Below are 21842 nucleotides of genomic sequence, written 5' to 3' on the forward strand. Positions count from 1 at the left end.
TACAAAGTATGGATTACTCTCTTACACCTTCTGCATAGGCACCAGGAGACACCAAAAAGGAGGGTGGGGACCTAACAGTGGTGGAAGAAAGAAGTTCCAGTGCTGAAAACTGGGCATGGACTGACAAGAGAGATGGGGAAGTCTGGGAGGCGTGGTCCTCCTCCCTTCCACTCCCATCCATCAGATGAAATGGATACATGAGGTCATTCACACAACTCAGAGAAGAGAGCACTTGAGGCTTAGTGGGATTTAGGGCTCTAGAGAGAGAATTTCTGTTAAGTATTATTATAATACCTGTTGTAGAGAATACTGTTACAGAAAGCTCAACAGAAGACCCTGAGACAGGTTTGGGTATGACAGGAATGGGATGACTCGGACATTACACAGAGGATCTTAAGTTTTAACATTTAGAGAACTCTATTTATAGGGCTCTGCAAACTGTAAGTCATTCGCTCAGAAAATCCTTATGAAATCAAGTCTAGAATTATCATTATTCTTATTTTATAGAGAGGAAGTGAGCAGAGGCAAGCTGAGCAATCTTCTCAAAGCCAGTGAGCTACTGTCACAAAGAGCGTTCTTAATCAGTAACAATAAAAATGTGAGCTCCAGGGCTTGTTCACAAGAAATTGCTTAGAGAATTGAGGCCAAAAAAGAACTTGACATAAGCAGTTACAAAAGGGGAAGTATAGCTATACTCCAAGGGAAAAGAAAAGCAACACACACAAATTGAAGAGCAAATAACTGCCCGGCAGGGAGCTTAAACAACATACTTGTTGCAAGATTTATTCATCTATTTTATCTGAGGGACTGGTAATTTTAACCTGTATGAAGTGTTGTTTGAAATATTCACAGTGACAATGTAGAAGAGGAAAGAAAAAAGGAGGGGAGGGAAGCTGAAAAGAGGACTAACTGAGCAGCAAAGAGAAAAGAGAAACTGTATTGCCTGGCTCTTGGTTCTGAGTTCATCCTCATGGCCATGCTATAGCCTGGAAAAATTCCAAGCCCTGAGAATTGGAAACAGAACAGGTAGGTTGAAACATTAGGAATGCTTAGCATCTCCTTCATATTTTAACCTCATCCTTACACTGCAAAAGAGAAAAATATCATAGAGAAAAAGGAACTGAATTATGATTTGATTAAATAGAATGTAAACAGTAATTTGAAAACAAAGGGCGATGCAATTTGTTGCACAGTCACACAACATTCCTCTTGGATTTGAAATTCACCGGCGGCAGTTCCACCCCTTTTGAAAGTACAGCCTGACATCTGGGCTGTTCAGCCTGAGCAGCTGCTGGAACTACAAAACCTTTATTCATCCTCTGCCAGGATGGGAGTGATACAGTTTCCCAACCCATCTAGGATCCTGTGTTTTTCTTTTTGTATTATCCTCATTCTGCTTCAACAGACTACTGCAGAAAGAGAACTGAAGTTTGTGGTTGTAGTAAGTAGATATGTTTCCTATTTTGTTGCGGGGAATAGAGGGGATTTGAAATGGCTATTGAATCAAGCAAGGTGTGCAGTTGCTTTGCCTGTTTTCAGACTTAGAAATAACTCCTGCTGCCCTTTTGCTTACTGAGTTTAAAGACTTTACTTAAAGTAGATAAAAATGCCTCTAGTTATAAGAATTTTCTAACCCCTAGTTATTATTTCAAGATATCTGAACAACTTAGCTTTGTAGTAGATGTATAGTGCACAGGAGTTAAGAGATGGTCAAAGTTCACCTTGCTTAATTTAGCTGACACCCCGAGACCTGGCGATTATGGCCTACCTTCTCTGTGCTTGGAAGCTGAAGCTTATGAAGTTACAGAAGTTACCACAGAAACAAAAGTAATTTCCATTTCAAAGTAACTGAATTGGCACAGCAGTATACTGAGAAACAGAAAAGGGAATTTTTATGTAGAAATTTGAGATACATGCTGCATTAACTGCAGTTAGGTTGAAAACTGACTGCAATCTGGTTTTTGCTGGGCCATTTCTTATTTTAATGTAACTAGACAGTAATTCAATGTCACTTTCCCCAATACCACGGGTAAAAGAGAGATTAACTCAGTTAATAGTTTGGATCATGAAGGTCCAAGATCATAGTTCTTTTCATTCTAATTTATTTTTTTAATAAGAGGTATATTGATAAAGAATAGTTAGTCTAAAGGGATATTTTCAATACAAAGTTTTGGGGATTGGAATTCACATTTATAAATAGGAATTTTAAGATCTTCTTCACCTTTCTCTATTTGAGACATTATGTGCACATGCAGATAGCAGACAGAAGTACTGTGTCCAAAACATATCATCTAGCTCTAGATAAAAAGTATTTCATATCTAGTTGTCTGTTGGCTGTGTTGTAGATGTGCCACTTGGAGAGAGGCCAGAGTGCACAGGAAAAACCAGTTCCTACTCCTGCTGAGCCTTATTGCTCTACCAGACACTACACACGGCAGGGACTCAACGCTAATTCCAGTAATGTTCTGTGCATAGCAATATACGTAAATGTTGTTTCAGTGATAAGAGGGACAACTGGACACACAGATGAAATCAGGCAGTCAGCAAGCTTTGGAGAACCAACTCTTTGAAAGGAAGGAGACTTTTGTTGAATTGCAGCTGTTATTGTGTTCTAACAAGCAATGGTTTTGCAGAAAGAGTTACAGGAAATGCTCACCATTATGGAGACAGAGGCTTTCTATCCAAAATCAGCTGCTTGCCACAGCTATGCAGCCACCTTCCCCATCTACCAAAAAAAAAGCAAAACCTAGCACTTTAGTTATTTATAGGCTAGCTTATCACAATTAATATTAAAATAATACGTGAATTTCATTTAAACTGTCTTCTTTTTATTCCTGATACTTCTCTTCAGACTGACCAACCTGCCTAAAAAGTTACAATAGGTTTAATCTTATTATCAACATACATTTCTTTTCTCAAGGTATGGTTTCTGTGTGGTTGATTGAATTTTGCCTTCTGAACTCACGGATTGAATTTTCTTGGGAGAAGAATTGCTAGCATAAATAAATAGGACAGGAATTGGCCCCAGAACATTTCATTGATATAATGGGATATAATGAGGGTATGGCTACAGTCAATGTAAGTCTAAAAGGCATCTTTCTGAGATAATTCAATAGCCAGTCAATTTTCCAATTGTAATCTGTAAATTGCTATGTTTTCACCCAAGAATATTACTGCATTGTGAAAATGTGCCATAATTACTTTTTTAAATTTCTTAGCAAAATTGCACAATATAAAATACATCTGCAGGGGAGAAAAAACAGATGAATGTTCCCTTTTGCTCACTTCTAGACTTCTGCTATACTCTGGGGAGGTGTCTTTCTCTCTCCTCACGATTTCCATCTTTGTGCTGATTCTGTGCACTTTGATTATTGGCCACAAGTCCTTTTGGCGGAAAAGCTCTAATTCAAACCAATTTGTCAAAATGGTATTTTAATTTTCTTTCTCACATGTAAACATTAGCCTTTACCAAAGTTCTTGTGCACTGAATTTAAACTAGACATAAGAGAAGAAAATAGGAAATACGTAGAACCATTGGGTACCTAAGTAGAAGTGAAATACTGATTTATTGCCTTTGTATAAAGGAGTTCTGACCTGTAACTTCTGCCTCCATGCAGGCACTCATTTCACCTGTCATATATACAAAGAGGTGTGGTTTCTGAGGTACTGTGATTTCATCATGTCTTTTTTCTTGTAACTCAGGACAGGAAGTGTTGACTAAGCATGCTATTTATTTGTTTAATCAAGCCAAACCATTTGAAACCTTGACTAAACATGCTCAGTATTTCTGCATACATGTTTTCGCTAAACTGACAGCATGACTGTTTCCGTTTCTTTCCCATTTCTTCATTCCTATTTCTGGCTTCAGAATACGAAATCTTTTTGTTTGAAGTTGAGTCTGTCAATAAAAATGTCTGTAAGAGTCTCGCTATTACTCGGAGACAGATAATTCACTGTAATTCATGGCATTTCTGAATGAAGATGTTATACGTACAACGTACACCATATTCTCAGTTCACCCTCTCCTCCGCACCAGTTTTTCTCTGATATGATTTTTCACCTGACAACAATGGAAGCAAATGCTGGCCAAAGTCTGAGTCGTGTGGCCATTTTGATCTGAAGTGATCACCCTCTCAAAGTCACAAAAAGTGAATGGGAGAACCCAGACATCAAATCCGGTTCAAGCTGTATTAGAGTTAAGGAGAGGGTATTTGGTAACTATCCATCTGTTGCTTTTGAGAACCGACTGAGGTGAAGCACTTCAGATGGAAGTGCTTAAATGAATCCACCAAACAGGTGTGCTCTGCTCTTTTTGTGTACATCCTTCTTGCCCTCCCTTCCTTCTTGATTTCTACTGTCTTTTCACCTTTTATGGTATTGCTTTTCTCTCATCCTGCTGTGTTCTATGTCTTCTGAAAGGTCAGGAAGGCAATCTGTAGGCCAGAAGTAATAAATTCTGCATCACACTTATTTTTAAATGAATTTGAGGGATCAACTCCTTTTTAACAAAATCCAGATGATGAGTGTTGAGGAATACCTACTGATGAGCAAGGCAAGCTTTGTAGAGATACGTTTTCTTTCCAAAAAAGCAAGGCAAGCTTGTTAGGGATACGTTTTCGTTCCCTAACAGTAGCAGGTGTTCTAATGAAAAAGACAAGCTTTCAAATACGCAAGCTCTTGAAGTTTTGAATTAAAAAGGTCTCCTAAAATGTTGCTACGACTGAACGAGTTAGCCCTTTTGGTTAAGTGGTTGTTCATAAGGTGATTGTTTCATTTCAAACTGCAAATGAAGCAAGGGCATTTTCAGAAGTAGCATGCAAGAAGGAGGTTTGAGTACAAATAAAAATCAGTTGGCTGAGAAGCTTAGCCCTTCAATTCCTAAAACCAGGGTTCTGCTCTTAGAAGTACTTGTTTCTTTCTTGCTACTTCCAACTTAGTGTTAAAATCATATTTATTTGTCACTGTGCAATGAAGATGCAGAAATACAAACAAGGGACAGAAGGTGTGTTACTTTTTAGAAGAGAACACTCCCCACTGCTTCCATTTCTTAAGGTTACAAAGTGAGAAAATATTTTTCTTTACATCTCCCGCTCCTACATATGTTTGAATATCTTTTGATCTTTATCTCTTTGCTCTCTCACCTCTGTTCAGGTAAAATGCTACTCTGTTCTGGCTTATTGAAAGTTTTTAGGGATTAACTGTTGTGACAGTGAAATATACTCTGAGGTCTATGTTGCACATTAAGTATAAAGCATCATGATCCAGTATTTAAAATCTAACACATTTTCAGTATTTTTTCACTAGCAAAACCTGCATATTTATTGGCCAAGTCTTGATTTGTTGCTACATATTGCCCAACAAAATAGTAATTTAATCATGTCAGCCAGTTTGAGCAACTGTCAGTTACTCATAAAAATGCTTTTCTGTGGATAGTTTAACAAGAAAGTATGCAGCTACATTGTAATTGGGAATTTAACCTTCATTCTTTACAGAGGCATCAGCTTGTCCAAAAAAGCTAATGAATTCTACCTGACACCTATGTATGTCAGCATGTCAAAACATCAAGGAAATAAGCAGTGACACAAAAGTCCTCCTCACTCATTTTTCTTGCATGCAACTGAATCAATCACCAGATGATGTAGCTCTTTACCTATTCTCCTGTTCACTAGAGGTGCACTGAGAATTTATTATAAAGAACCAAATGAGGTTCCAGATTAGTATGAAAAGACATGTACAGAACTAAAAATTGCGTAAGAAGCAAAATTAAAATATTCAAGAGAGATTTTATGGACTATTTTGTTGTAGGTGTTTTTTTCTTGCAACTGTGCAATTTCATGTTGATCAACTGTTGTTTATGATGATTAAAAAACCTCCTTGATTTGCTGAAAAATATTCATTTCAGGTTGGCTGCATCTTCAGTGAAATTCAACTAGCAAAGCAAAAAAATATAAGCAGTTTTCTACGTGGTTCTAATGGTAACATCTACTCTAGCAAACCTTGCTGTCTATTGTAGAAAATGAACAGAAGGAGAAATCCAACTATATTTGCCTTAAAAGGACAGTATTTTCCATCTCTGGAGTACCTATTCTAGCACAGGTTTGTGCACATTAGTACAGAAAGCTGATGAAAAGGGGGTGTGTTGCAATTAAAACATTAAGCCATGCTGCTTGTGTTTACTTTGAAAAATATAAACATAAAACACCTCCCAGTGGGAGTGGCAAACTAACTAGCATGTACAAACCTCTCTGATGTTTGGGCAAGAATGATGTGGCTTAATGAGGCAATGGAGAGTATTAATTATAACCAAGCTATATACCTGTGAGGTATTATGGGATAAATGTCATTTTATGAACAAATACACCATGCTTCCACATTATCATTTTATTCTGCAAAGTCAGGAATGAGGTTGGTTATGTGAATATTGACACAAGCAAAGGTAACTTTTGCAACAGTTTGGATCCACATTGGAACATTGTCTGGAGCCCTGTGACTTTGCATTCCAGCATTTCCTTTCATATGAAACTTTTGTGGACTTCATTTTTCTAAGCCCACTCCTGACATATTTAGAGACGGTAATTCAGAGGTTTTCAGAACTATTTAATCTAGTGTTGGCACTTTCTTTGTATGCTGGAATAAAAATTTTAAAAGGTTCATTTTTTTCTTCTGATGTAAAAATCATATGATTGAATGTTTCATACTAATATTCACCATGCAGGGGTGTCCAGGATAGGAAAGCAACCAAACTCCTTGCTCTCACTGAACTTAACAGAAAAAAAAATCCTACAGACTTTAGAAAATATTTCCATACATGTATGTAAAAATATTAATAAATATTAAGTAAGCTAATAGTGTAAAGGTTTATACTTTTTCATCTCTATATTTTAGGATGATTGAGAAATCAGACATAAGATCCATGTATATATGGAATTTCTTTTAAAGACACTGCTATGAAAAAAGCAGTTACCAAAAGTTTAAAGTGTCTATGTCAAAGTAATTAAATCCTCATATAAGCACATCAGTAACTGGTTTAATATTCGGAGGTGCTGAGTGTCCAAAATTCAGTCAGATTTCTTGTCTAGGTGCCTAGCTGTGGATGCAATCTCAGCATTAGCATCTTGGCTGATTCATTTTGTGTTCTATGCAGAAGAATCATCAGGCTCATGCCCACTAAATTCCTGTATAATTATACCTATTCTTGTGTGTAAAGAATGTACTCCAATCCTACTTGACTAGATTTCTGCAGACTCTCCAATATTTTAATTAAAAAAATGGCACTGGATGTATAATGCTTGACTTCTAGCTAGGTAGGAAGGGAACGTTAACAGTAATTAACTTGATTTTTTACTGGTAATTTTGCTAGGTTTTCCGACATGGTGACCGAACACCAATTGTTAATTTTCCAACTGATCTACACAAAGAAAGTGAATGGCCCCAGGGATTTGGACAACTTACCAAGGTATGTTGACTTTCTTAGAAGCACTTATATATGCTACTAAAATAGGAAGTGGACAGATTTTTTGTGTGTACCTCAAAAACATTAGCAAATCCCAAGTACTGATAGTTGGTATTAGCAATACCCCATAATTCATAAACATTTTTGTAATATTATTCAACCAACTACTGTTAAATTGAAATCTTGTTCATCATAGCTTTATAACTACCTTCCTAAAAGCAACAACTTCCTGATAGTGTGTCTGCATTCAAATAAATGGCAAGTTTAAACATGGTCTATAGGCTTAACATTGATGAAGTTCTAATGACTATTAAGCACTGGGCCCTGTGGCAGGGTAAAGGAATGACACCTGCCCACCAGGTCAAGTGATGAGTCCACACCTCATCATTTGACTGGCAAACACCTACTCACAAACAGCAGGAGAAGGCTGCTTCTGGGGACAATGCATCTTCTAATAAGGCTGCCTTCAGCCCTGCCTTCACTAGGATGCACTGAACCTGCTTCTTGCTCTAGCATTTCAACATCAAGCCTTAGCTCTTTAACTGTATTTGACACGAAATTCTTCATCATAATGCAGAAGCATGAATCAGAGACAGTTCAGCATTTAGTGTTTGAAGTGAGGCTTGAAAGATCTGTAAAATTCAGACACGCAGACAACACCTTACTATCCCCGGATACATAGCTTACATTGCAAGAAGAAAAAAAACTTTCTGCTTTGATGCAGATTTCTTTGAGAGCTTTTTGCTATGTTATTATCTTTTTAGCAGCAGTAGTAAGAATGTACTTCTCTGACAGCTAAAAGTTAAAAAGTTCAGCTCACAGCTTTGGAAAGGAATAACAGAAAAGACTGTGCCATCTAAGACAACTGCAGGTGCAGCAAGGCAAAGATGGAAGAACATTACTTAAGGCATGAAATGTAAGCCACAAATTTATCAGATTGATCAAATAGCAGAGCAACGACAATAATAAATACTAAGTTATCAATCATCCTTTCTCAGCTGTCACTAACTGATATACTCTTTACAGTGTTGATCATGAAATATCTCCAGGAGTGTCTACAGAGCTACAGCACTGTGGAAACAGTATTTGTATAGAATCAGGCGTATTGCCTTTCCTGTGGCCGATGTTGGAGTCTTAGCATTTCAGAACTTAGCATTTTTTCATGGATACAAATGACTATTTCTGTTAAAAATTCTAGATCATCTACAACAGATATAATACACTATACAAATGGTTAATGATCACTTAAAAACTAATTTCTGAGGACAGAAAAGAAAAAAGAAACAAAACTTCTACCTTAAGATTGACCAGTCACCTTAACCTAACAGTCATCTGTATGCTTGCCTCACAGACTGGAATGCAGCAGCTATTTGAACTCGGACAGTACATGAGGGAAAGATATTCCAACTTTCTGAACAGCACATACAACCGGCAAGAGGTATATAGCAGAACTCTCTGGAGGATATTTCTCTGGCATAGTGGAATTATGGACTTGTGCTAGATAAAAGCACATCATCATATTAATTTCATTAATGGAAAAATTAAGGTAATAGAAGAACATTTTTGAAAGTCAGGCTTTTATGTTAAGGTAAAAACATAGACTAAAGTCTAACTTGAAGCTCCTACATATAGTTCGGGTCTTCCACTGCCCAGTTTTCCAGGACTAAACAGCTCCATACCACCAAATTAATTGGGAGTTTATAGATAGCAACTCAATATTGTTCTACCCTGTTGAAAGGTAAATGCATATCCAGCTATGTGATGGGCCATGCTCACATACTTCATCCTGTAAAAGAGAGGTCTAACAGTTGTTTGGATGTGCTTTTCATATGGTACAGATCCATTGCAGGGAAGATGCCCCTACCATTTTGGTCAATACATGAGGGATGCCTTGACGGGAAGTCATAAAAGACCTTAGCTTAGCCATGCTTCCAAGAGATGTTTAAGGTTTTAAGTGCCTTCATTCCTGAGGTATAGCAGATGGATCATACAGTCACAGAATCATTTAGGTGGGAAAAGACCTTTAAGATCGAGTCCAACTGTAAACCTAACACTGCCAAGTCTACTGCTAAACCATGTCCCTAAGCGCCACATCTACATGTGTCAATGTTCCTCTGAATCTCAGAAGGTGGAGAGCTTCCTTCTTTTAAATCATGCTTTCTTATTCTTCTTAGTTCAGTTTGAGGGTTAGATTCCAAATTGAAAGATGCTTTGGCAATTCCATTTATGCAAATGAAAGTAGGGTCCTAGAAAGCTGAGTTATGCTTTCTCTGTTTTGACTTTATGCAAAAACATAAAACTGAAAACAAGAAGCCAGGACTGATGAATTGGGTAAAATTTCCTTATTATTTTTGTTGTTTCCATTTTATTTTTAACTCTTTGCCATTCTATCCTCAGTTTTACATCCAAAGTACAGATTATGATCGCACCATTATGAGTGCCCAGTCATACCTTTCTGGCCTCTTTCCACCAACTAGCAGCCAAATTTGGAACCCTGAGCTTCTTTGGCAACCCATTCCAGTTCATGTTTTGCAAAAATCAACAGACCGGGTGAGTACTGTCTGGACACTTCCCATAATGCCTTAAATTTTCCCAGAAGCAAAAAGAGAAAAAAAGGGGGGTGGGGGGGTTGTTAAAAAATATTTTCTATTCTTTTTGAGTTCAATCTAATAGAAAACATCAACTGCAGCTATTGACTGACAAATATGTCATAGGTCAACTGTAACAGCTGCATGAAAATCCTACTTCTATAGTTACAGAATACCTCAATTGTCATCCACACTACCATTTTCTTCAAAGTACAGCTCTAATATTTCTCCTGGCAACGGCAGTTTCGGACAGTATTATAGAGAATTTGCCCTAAACCTTTACAGAGAAGAAGTGCTTTTCCAAGCACCAATCAGCTAGACAGACCTCCCCTCCTTGACAAGTTTGTTCCAAGTTTATACAAGGAATGGAATTTCCGACAGCCACTGTAATGACCTCTCAAGTATTACTTTCCTATTCTGGCAGCATTTAGGCACCCAAATTACAGGCAAGGGCCCTTTTATGTTCAATGCTATACAAGCTTTTAATGAAACCCTAGCACTTGCCTTGTGGTTCCTAATAAGAGCAGACCTACCTGAATCTTGCAGAAGTTTTACTATATGTAGCTCTCTCTGGCTGACTCAGGTTTAGATTTTAATTTCGCTGGCTCCTGTGACAAGGACTGTGTAAGGAACAAGGACAAAAAGTTATTGACTGTAAAGACAGAAAGGTTCGTTTTCTTCTGCCTTTGAGGCCAGAAGTTGACTTTAAGGAAATGTATACAAAACCCCTATTAAATAACTGCCTGTCCAGTCAACAACATCAGATGATGGGCTCTGTCATTAGGGAGTAGCTGCACTTGCCTCCTATTGGCATTTTTTCATTCTTGGAGGCCATGCTTTAAAGCAGGTATAGAGAGAAAGGGTGTCCACAAACTGGATTAGGCACAATGTGATTTAGCTTTAAACTTGACTTTGTCCCTCAACAGAAAAGAATGCTGTCACTGTTATTTAAATGTGGGACACTAGGGGAAGTTCTTTCACCAGAAGACCAAAAAAGCATCAAAGTGGTCAGAACTTTGCCCAATAAAACCTCAAAGCCCTTAGAGGAACCACAGCGCATTTGGAGAAGGCAAGCTCGTACATAGGAATTGCTAGTACCTCATCACTTCTGCAGCTGCTTCAGGAGTGGGTATTGATGTTCCACTGAAACACACCTCTGTGACAACTCAAAATTCCTGTTAAATATGCAAATCACTTGGTAAAAACATTGTTCCCTTGTTAAACTAAGCAGATGTTTGAGGGTATTTTTAAGCCCTAAGCAACATAAAGTGGGAAATTGAGGACAAATACAGTCCTGTAAAAAACCTAATCACAGTTTATTTTTCAGCCACTGAGATCTATCAAGACCTGACAGGCAACAGGACTGAGTACTGCTTAATGAGGCCAAAGGGAGTGGCTTAATTAATAACACCTAGAGGGGGATAATTAAGCCATACGGCAAGAGAAACATTTGTTATTGTGTAATTAAACAACATTCCCCAGTTTCATACTGCAGCTTTGAGCCTTCACCCTCCAGTGTGCTGCTGTTACAGAAAAAAGGCACTCTTGGAAATCTGTCCAAGTGAAAGTGTGCTAGTGTCAGTTGGTGGCTGCTGCAAGCTTCATGTTGATAAATCAAAGAGAAAAGAGAAGCACTGGAAGTGCAGTCTGCTAATGTTCACCCCAAGACAGAGTAGACCTTCTTGTACGTATATAAGCCATAGATATTGAAGTTCATTTCTCCACTGTATATGAAGTCAGTTCCTTGACATCATTTGAATGGTTATAGGATAATATCAGTGCTGGGTCAAGAATACTCTAGTGAAGTGACATAAAGTGCTGAACCAGCACAAGCTTCTTTTGCTCAACATAACTTTTTACTGGCACTTTATGCTGGATCAGGTATCATCTGTCCTTCTGCAATTGGCATAAAGCATATTTGCCAGAGCACAGAGTTTGATGGACACATGGTTAAGATCAAATATGTACTATCAGACGAACTCATAAAGCTTACACTTGGAGTTACTAAAGGTGAACCATACTCGTAAACAAGAACAGGGCCATCAGGCTCACAGCCTTTTGATATTTCAGGAGCACAATTTATTTGTCACTCTTGTTTCGAGTTCTGTCCATTAAGTGGTACTTAAAATGCTTACCATAACATGCTGCTTACCTCCAGAGAGATGAGAGCAGGACGTTTAGATGCAGAAGCAATTCAGATTCCAGTACCAGGTGGAGTCAAGCTGCTCCTGGGAGATTCAGAAATTAAGAGGGAAATGGTAGCTTTTTAAAATTCCTGATCATGGACCCTGATCCATTTCTCAAAGCAATCCCCTAACAAACATGCATAATTGCTTTTTGCCAAATCAGTTAAACTGAGGGAAAACAGGCTACATAGCCACAAGCAGCCATTGAAAAGTCAAGTTCATAGTCCATTGCTTATGTTAACTGAATTAATGAACTAGGTACCCAAAAAAACCATTATGGAGTGGCTGTAGCATAACCATGAATCTATTTAACAAATATTACATCAGCAATCTCAGAAATAGAAAAACTAGAGGTGTATTGATTAATTCTATAGCTATTCTAAGTTGTACTTCTCTTGTTTCAGAGGCTGCATTTTCCTCTGCCTGACTGTCCCCGTTTTGATGAACTTCAGAACGAAACACAAACATCTAGTGAATTTCAAAATAGAATACAACCATACATGGTAAGACAAAATAAAAAGGGAACAAAATCTAAGAAAGAAAGTAACTAAGATGTAGAAGTTATGGAATTGCATTGTTTCTTTTGTTAAAATGCAATAATAAGTAAATGCAAAAAAAAAAATAATCCCGAGAACTCTCGTAAAATCAGAAATTTAGGGCAATACGAACAAAAAGCACGTTTGTTATGCTTATGCATTTCTCATACTTTTCTATATTAATCTTTTAAAATGTGAATTTAACATAATTTTCTGAAACTATTTAGAGCTGCATATAATTAAAGTTCCGATCTTCTGAGGAGGGAATAAATGTCTGGATGCAGCAATTTCTGGTTTTACAGGGTAGTACAAAACCAATTCTAAAAAATCCAATAAATCTGAAACTTGGGAAGGTTTAAGCCTCCCTGCTGTGACTTTCTGAAGTTGACACTACAACAGAGAACTAAAGGAAGCCCAACCAGGTGAGCACTCTGACTTACGTATATTACTCTGAAATGCATTTTGGATCCATCACAAGACATGCTTCTGTTTTAGCCCTGGCACAAATCATTACAGTCAGAGATTCAAAATTTCCAGTGCTGCAGCAGGATGTAGGTACACCTGCCTCAAGCAACCGTGTTCTTGTGGATAATAATTGCTCTAGATTGTGGTTACTGCTGCTCTCTTGTTTGCCTACCATGCACTTTGTAATAGCACTACTGCACAAATAAAGCAGGGGCCTTGTGTTCCTCACAGCCTGACCGCACCTGTACACATCCTCTCAAAGTCACTTCAGGCTTACTGCTTGGGGTAAATCCAATATTTTCCCTTTTTATTTATTTTTAACTTTTTGCTAGCTCAGCTACTCTGGTCAGCCTCACTCACCTGCAATGGGAAGTGAATTATGACTTCATAGCTATCCTCTCTCTCAGCTACTAGTATGAAACAGATAACATGGGAATAAGGGATATTAAGGAGTCCCTTTATTTTTCTGTGGTAGCATATAGCAAGAATCCCTATGGGAACTTGTGGAACTATTACTTATACATTCAGTTCCCCTTCAACGGCAGAAGGAAAACCTAGTTTCCTTTTCAAATTCTTTTTGCCTCATCCTGAATATTTGCCTCAGCTCTCTTTAATTTTCTGTTTTCTCCTCATCTTTTTTCTCATGTTCCTTTTCCCTTAGTGCCTTCCTCTTCCTTATATCTGAAGGCTTGAGGTGACTGAGGTAGCCTCCTGGAGCAGTCAGAAGAGGGAGAGAAGAGTGCAGCAGAGAGAGTACCAGACTTATCCATAGCAGGGCTGAGGAAAAGCAGTGTCTGAAATAGAGATCTGTACCTTGAAATGGTTACAAAATGAAATCTGCAACCAAAATCTTCTGCCTCAAGGGTTTCACCCATGTAAAATTAAACACTACGGTGTTGCCAGGTTGGGTGCTAACGAAACTGTATGCATGTATATTCCATATGTATTGAGCATGTGTGATATACTCTTCACTTTTTTTCCCCAGGACTTTTTACAAACAATGGCAGTTAACACAGGACTTGAACTAAATAATCTTAAAATACTGGACAATTTCCAGCTCTGGAATACATATGATACTCTACACTGTGAGGTAATAATAAGGCAAGAGAGGTCGGGAAAGATTATAACTCCTAAACTGGATTTCAATTAAACCATGGCAATGTGGATTCATAGGAATTAGTTGCCTTCTCTCCTTTTTTTTTGTTTACATTTTAATCTAAGTTCTAATTCAGTGCATTGGTAAAAGATAATCCAAAAGCATGGTTTACAGCTTGGGAAACTTGTTTCCATTTGATTTTTTATCCTGAAGCACTGGTACAAAAATCCATTCCCTTTATTCCCTCATTTTCCTTCCCAATGTGCTACTATAGAATTATTTGAGCATGATGCCCAGGACATATTTATGACTTTTAACAGAAAAATGAAATTATTTGCTTTAACCTATCAACAGGTAAACATCAAAGTACTTAGACATTGAAAATGAGAGGTAAGATTATGATCTATCAGTTAGAATATTGGGAGATGATGATTGCTACCAGTGAATAAAATCAGACTGGCCCCAAGCATGGGATGATTCCATTTGGCCCCAGCCATTAGCAGCAGCACATGAAGGCTGTTGAACATATCCTCCACACACTGAGGCACTTAAACACCATAAGACACATGACTGGAGAGTGACACTTTTCTGTAAATGACCAGTGATGGAACTGGTATCTGGACTACTGTATGGAAAAGGCAGTAAAAGTTGGAGCTAGGTTATACCCTCAAGACCCAGAGGAAAGGAAGAGGATAAGACACATGTCTACAATCTTTCACACTAGCAAAACCAAACCCATGTATCTCTACAGCAAAACCACATTATACCTACAAGGGATCCCCTTCACACAGGTGTTTCCCCTCTTCCCATTCACCCACTACAGGTTGATCCCCATTCCCACAGAGGATATTTCATGGTGTGCTGATGAGTGAAACTACACTGGGCAAAGAATATCAGGACAGACTCAGAGGGTCTAAATGTAGTAGTGTGAGGCTGGGCAATAGGATGATGGAAACCAATAGAAGAAAAAACCCATTGTTTTGTTTTTCTTTATCACTAGGATATTCACAATTACACTCTCCCTGTATGGGCCACCAAAGATGTAATCAACAAGATGGAAAAGCTGGCAGAATTGTCCTTATTATCGCTATTTGGGCTTTATAAAACAGAAGAGAAATCACGACTACAAGGAGGTAAATCAAAAAATGCATAGCTCTCAGAAAGGAAGAGACAATGCTTATGATAACATGCAACATCCTGTCACCTTACTCATGCAAAATTATTGATGCAGAAACTTGATCTGTAACTATAGACACTGGATGCCATATTAAGCATGAAAATATGTGCTGAACGCTGGCATTTGCATAGATGAAATATTGATAAAAGATGTAAAAACTAAAGTCTTTAGTTATCCCATAGGTTTTAAGGGATCTAGATTTTAGGAAAGATTATAGAAATCCAAGAGAAAAAGTCAAGCCCTCATAGGTATGATCATTACTTGTGTGATATTAGGTTAGACTAAGTTTAAGTTCTGTTTCTCCAATGTTTATTCTAATTGTTTCCTGATCTTTATTTTTCCCTTTTATGTACTGGTTATATATTGTGCCAAAACCTTGGCAGCACATTGGTAGTTCTCTGAGAGACTGATATAAAGCTGCTCCAAAACAGTCTGATCAGAATAGACAATGAGAGATTCAAGTTATGTCTATACTGCAAGAGCAGAGACTACTACTTAGCTCCAAAATTGGGGCGCATAGGCTATGCACATTCTGACACTACTTCAGGACACAGACACAACCCAGGCATTTATCATATGATCCCCAGGTGTCCATGAGTGGCAAACGCAAACAATATCTCCAGGCTGGACTGTTTGGGGCTAGGCTTTGTAATGCACCTACCCTGCAGTCTAGACCTAGGTAAAGAATTATTAGCAGCCTCATCATCTAGGCATATACATCACTGGATCAAGCCATACAGTAATTACAGGCTCAGACCTGCATTAAAGCCCGCTAGCTGGTAGCTGGCTGTATCATGTGATCAGGACTTTTTTTCTAGCGTTCACTGGCCTCTTTCCCCAGAATAGTATAAATCGTGCTACAGGGAATTTCTGCTGCCCTTATCCCACTGGCTTTAGAATAACTCTCTTCTGGAAGAGGAGTGCAAAAGAGCTTGGAAAAATGAAGAATTGATACTGTGTGACTTCTTGGAAGTAAACAGTTAAAAATATTTCTTCAGAAACTAGAAAGGAAGAGGCTAGCACAGCTGTCATTATTGCAACACTCCAACAGACAAAAAAATCATGGAGAGGAGGTCTCAGCATAACAAAACTGGAAGTGTCATTAGCCACAGTTCTCAGGGTAGTTCTAGATGATTTCCTGTAAATCCTGCCACTTCACTTGACCTGGATGATGAATGATGTGTTTCACCTATGTAATACCTTCTCTCTAGTTATGAACTTGTAGTAAACAAAAAAATGAGTATGATGCCTGAGTAGGTGTCTTCTATTTGATACTCAAACTCTTCTGCCTTTATGTTTTCTATGCAAATGTTATATCTTCATTTTCCTCTTCTTTGTTCCCATATTTTTAAGGTGTCCTTGTAAATATTATTTTAAATAGTATTAAACAAGCTGCCAATTCTTCAAAACAAAGAAAAATGGAGGTCTACTCTGCAGTGAGTATTTTCACCTTTCATAAATCTTGCTATGATTTTATCAGTAAGACCCTTAAAGAGAATAATCAGAGTCTCCCTGTAAGTTAAATGAAAGAATAATATAAGACAGTTCAATTCAGCTAACAAGCTGAACACCAGTCAGTACAAGAACATAGCAGGAGCATGGATCTCACCTCAGTTTCAGTCAAGCCGTACTTGGTAAAGAAAACTATGTATTTTATCATCTATTTTATCTGCAGCTTAATGGTGCAGTTTCTGTAAGATGCATCTTTCCTTAAGCGCTTCTAACCCTGAGATGCTGCCACATAGCAGAACTTCAGCTGCTCCTCCAAACCCTTCCTCTGCTTAGAAAGGAATGATTCAGCTGTGGATTCTTTCTTTTTTATTTTAGAGGATGAAGAGGGCCATTTGGGACTTCCTGAGATAAAGTCTGTATCTGTGTGTTTAATAGCTCTTCACAGATTTTCTTCCATCAATTTATCTAATCACTTTTTTAATGCATGTATACTTTTGGCCTCTGCAACATCCTGTGGCAATGACTTGTGTGTTAAAAGAAAAAAAAAACTGCTTCCTTATTTTCTTTGAAACTTAATACCAATTTAGCTACTTCTTAGCACTTCTGTTGTGAGAAACAGGGAATAGTCATTCTTTATTCACTTTTCCTGGGTCACTCGTGAATTTACTATTTTCTGTCATACCTCTTCCATCTTTCCTTTTCCAAGACAGAGTCCTACCCTATTTAATCTTTCCTCATACACAAACCGCTCAACACCTTAAATCTCTCTTCCTTCATTGTCTTTGTGCTTTCTAGCCCTACTATACTCTTTTTGAAAAGGAAGAAGTGCATCCAGAATTTTCTTTGCTTCTTTAAAGCCTTGAGTCCAAGTACACTCTTATTTCTAAAACTGATCAGTCTAAAAAGTTTTGGATCCTGGATAATAATTAAAACATAGTTGTTAGACTATAATATAAATAAGCCTAGCAAATATGTATATAAAGATGCTTGCAAAATTTAGGCATCAAGGTGTTTGGACCTCCTCCCTTCAGCTCCTCCTCCTGGGAGTAGGGATAATGGGGAGAGGAAGAGACTACAGGTGGGTGGTTAACCGATTCCATCAAAACAGAAGCCAAACTAAGAATTTCTTGTATAAGCCCAAACAGAAAGAAGAACAATTTTAAAAGTTCTGGAGTGTATGTGCAGGCAAGGAGAACAGTCTTTGTACACAACTGTTTGTGTGGTATACTATCTAAAAAAAGTGCTTGAAATGCCATAGTATACAGTAATTTATACTGCCTTAATATGACCTTGGAAATGAAAATACTCCTGAAGGAAGGAGTAGCAAAATGCACTGAAAAACTGGATTTATTTCTTAGACTACATCTTGCTTTCCCCCAGTATCTGTCTCCAAAATATTGCCAGATGAGGTAAGACACATACTGCAGTGACTCTTTAGTAAAGCCCCCTGCTGTCTGTAGTAATCTGTTAACATGTTTTTCCCAGTGGTAAATATATTGAGTATGTTTTTATGGTCAATTTTACACAAGTTTTGCTTTATCTTGATTTCCACTCCCTCTCTACTCTTGTCTCATTACTCAGGAAAAATGGTAGTTGACTTAACTGACTTTAAAGGATGATTTTTTTTTTTCCCCAATAGCATGACACCACAGTTGGGGCCCTCCAGATTGCTCTCAATATTTTCAATGGAAAACTGCCACCATATGCTGCTTGCCAGTTTTTTGAACTCTACCAAGAAAGCAGTGGGCAAGTATCTTCTCATCTATGCAAGAAAAAGGAGTGTTTGGAATTTGGTTCCCCCTTCCCCAAAATAATTTTTCTCTCAAATATTGTGAGGAGATACAAATTTGTTTTAAAGTTGTACTTCACTGAGCAGTCCATGGCTCAAAGTTATATTAAAACCAGGAAAAATTATGTTTTCTGGATGTGCATATATCTGTGTGCTTTGAAAGATAGGAAGAAGAGGAAAACAGGCCTTGCCAGCTGGAAGTAAATGGTAAAGTAAATTTTCCTGCTGCTTCAAATGATAGCAAAAACATTTCCAAGACATCTCATAAATCCCAGGGTAAACCAGTTTGCTTAGAAGAGCCTGTGCTGTTGTCATTCACTGAACCTTCAGAAGGACCTTTTGAGCTGACTGATGATCTGTGCAGTAATATAACCAGCTTTGGCATAAGTGGGCTTTGCAGATGTCCTTCACAAAGCCTCCACTCTTGAAGAACAGGTTCTAGAGTATATTAGAGCCTATTTCCAATGTTCTGTCTCTAAATAGGAAATCTTGTATTTAAGAACCTTTCTAAAAAATCTTTTCAATATTGTTAAACAGGCGATACAGCATTGAAATGCATTATCGGAATGACACTTCAAAGGATCCTTACCTACTCACTCTGCCAGGATGCACCTCTTCTTGTCCACTTGAGAAGTTTGCTGAACTAGTTTCTCCTGTGATTACAGAAAACTGGTCAAAAGAATGTGGGAAGAAAGACAAAATGAAAGGTAGTGTAACAGCTCTGTATTTTCTGCATAAGACACAGAGGCAGAAATTGTATCAATGGCTCCAAACTTCGTACGTCTCACACAATAGATAGATGTCCTTTTTAACAAGTGTGGACCAGCTTTACTATGGACTGGGAAAGCTGACAGAAATTACATTTCTTTGAAAATGTGAAGAGTAGACTTGCCCACCACTGTGAAGGCAGTGCTATTATTAGTATACTCACATAAGGAGCTGCCTAAAGTCCATGGCCAAAACTAGAGCTCCGCTTGTTGAAAACATCTGACAGAAGTATGGGTGTGGGTGCTGCGCAAGGAGTCCTGTGTACATTGGATGCATCAGACCTTCTGTAGATGCAAAGCAAAAGTGGCTTGCACATGCACAGCAAGATTGATGCATCTGCACAGCAAGATTGATGTGTCTATTTCTGGCATGTGTACTATCTATTGAGGATACCTTAACCTCCACTGTATACACAGAGTGCAGCTGACCCATGCAGATATAGCAGCTATTTGCCTCGGACTACCAACAGCTGGCAGCTGATAACCTCCTCCTGCCTGAATATGATTTCCAGGAGGGAAGTGAAGGGCAAAGCAACACATGCTACTTTCCCATAGTCCTGATATTTCCCCCTTCCTGCATATATCCAGTGTTTTGCTGATCTCTGATGAAACCCCTCATTTGCATTAACTACACATGGTCCCTCCTGACCTGTGAAAACCTATGCATTTCCAGGGTTGAAGTATATGTTTTTACACTTACTTTGCATATGTAAGTAAATACAAGCCATGTGATCTTGCCAGAAATATGAACAAAATGTAACTATATTCCCATTGTACATATTTGTAATTAGACTGTTATCTCTGTATCCAAAATTACATACATTTATGTATTTCATTAACTCCCTTTTCCTTTATTGTTTTTCCTTCACAGATATTTTTATTGGATTTGATGTTGCTGTTGGCTTATTGTTCATATTTGACCTTGTACTGCTCTACCTCCTTTATCATTATGGACGCTGCAGGCGCAGAAACAATTACCAAGACATTTAAGGGGAAGGTAAAGAAGTGGAAGAGAGAGTAGACAGACATCAAGCAATCCTCTAAGTTGCTTATATCCATCAGTTTGCTCTGGCCAAATTAATCTCCAAAGCATATTCAATAAACTTGAAGAGCTGAGGTATCTGCGGCCTAGCTCCTAGTCCTAAAAGACTAAACATCTGCAGTGAAAAATACTGTAGAAATACGTTACTGTCAAGAATTTACTTTTGTAGGAAGATGAAATTACTCCAATTTCTATCTTTAGGTTTTCTACTACTATTAATCACTCAAGTTAACTGGTGGGGTGAAGGGATACTATTGCCTATGCTTTTTTTATATATATTACCTCTTTCTATTTAGCCCTCTGCTTCTTTCTTACCCTGCTCAATGAGTCTTTCTTGAAAATCACAGTCCATAATATTTTCCTTACTTCTTATAAATGGCTATTTTGTCGATGCACAGGAAAATGTTTTCAGTGAGCATAAGCTGCAATTACTGTGGAAAAAAAAATTCATACCAGTACTTGGGCATACTGTTTCTGCATTTACTCATGCAAAGTTTTGACCTTGGCCGTCAGCTAATAATAGTCTGCAGCCTGCTTTTCAAAGGAGTTACACTACTATAGCTCTCACTGAAATTAGTAGAAACTGGGGGGAACTCTGTTGCATATCTAGACATCAAGCAAGAAGCTTAGTGCAACAGGATCTTGGCCAGGGTCCAAAACTTCAGTAATATAGATAAGTGAATACATTAAAATCTATTTTCTGTTGCTACAAGCTTCCTATTTTCCTGAGCTTCCAGTCATGAATGATCCTTTGCCCTGCATCTTTTCTATGATTCATCTATTCGGTGTTCTGCTTCAGGTCCCTTTTATAGTCTTGTTTCTTTGAGCCACTCTTACAGTAATTCCTCAAGTTATCACTCTGTTCATCACCATCCATTTAATTTACAATAACTCCTTTAACTCCTTGCTCTGTTCAAAATCCTTTATGTTAGCAAGACGTGCACTGAAAGTAAGAAAACAATGATTCTGCTTTTTGTACGTTGATCTCTTCTGGGCAATATATTTTGTTTAGATTGTAAGCTCCTAAGGGCAGGGAATATGTCTCCATAGTTGCTCACTAGTATCATAAGCACTAATATTGATGTATAAAATACTGCTTATCATCATATGTTTCAAGGGCTGAATCGAGATCTTTTCATCCTGTAGTCTTGCAGAGGATATTGTGAATTACATTACTATGGAGAAGCCTTTTTAAAAATCAAGACAACTATACAGAAAAGTGCCAACAGCAGGTTCAGCCCAACAGATAGAATGAGCAATCATGTGCTCAAGCTAATAAGTCCTGTTAAGG

At 37.9% G+C, this 21842-nt stretch overlaps 1 protein-coding gene across 1 annotated transcript; it reads left to right on the forward strand.

Moving 5' to 3' along the window:
- Window positions 1–1327: 1327 nt before the first annotated feature.
- On the forward strand, window positions 1328–20499 carry LOC104127505 (prostatic acid phosphatase). The gene is made up of 11 exons (XM_009640181.1): window positions 1328–1441; window positions 7361–7456; window positions 8805–8891; window positions 9851–10003; window positions 12632–12730; window positions 14214–14318; window positions 15325–15457; window positions 16855–16937; window positions 18593–18699; window positions 19280–19449; window positions 20381–20499. Exons 1-11 carry the CDS (start codon window positions 1328–1330, stop codon window positions 20497–20499), a joined length of 1266 nt encoding a protein of 421 aa, XP_009638476.1.
- The last annotated feature ends 1343 nt before the right edge of the window (window positions 20500–21842 follow it).

This window comes from Egretta garzetta, unplaced genomic scaffold, assembly GCF_000687185.1.
Source record: "Egretta garzetta isolate BGI_Z169 unplaced genomic scaffold, ASM68718v1 scaffold96, whole genome shotgun sequence".
NCBI lineage: Eukaryota > Metazoa > Chordata > Aves > Pelecaniformes > Ardeidae > Egretta > Egretta garzetta.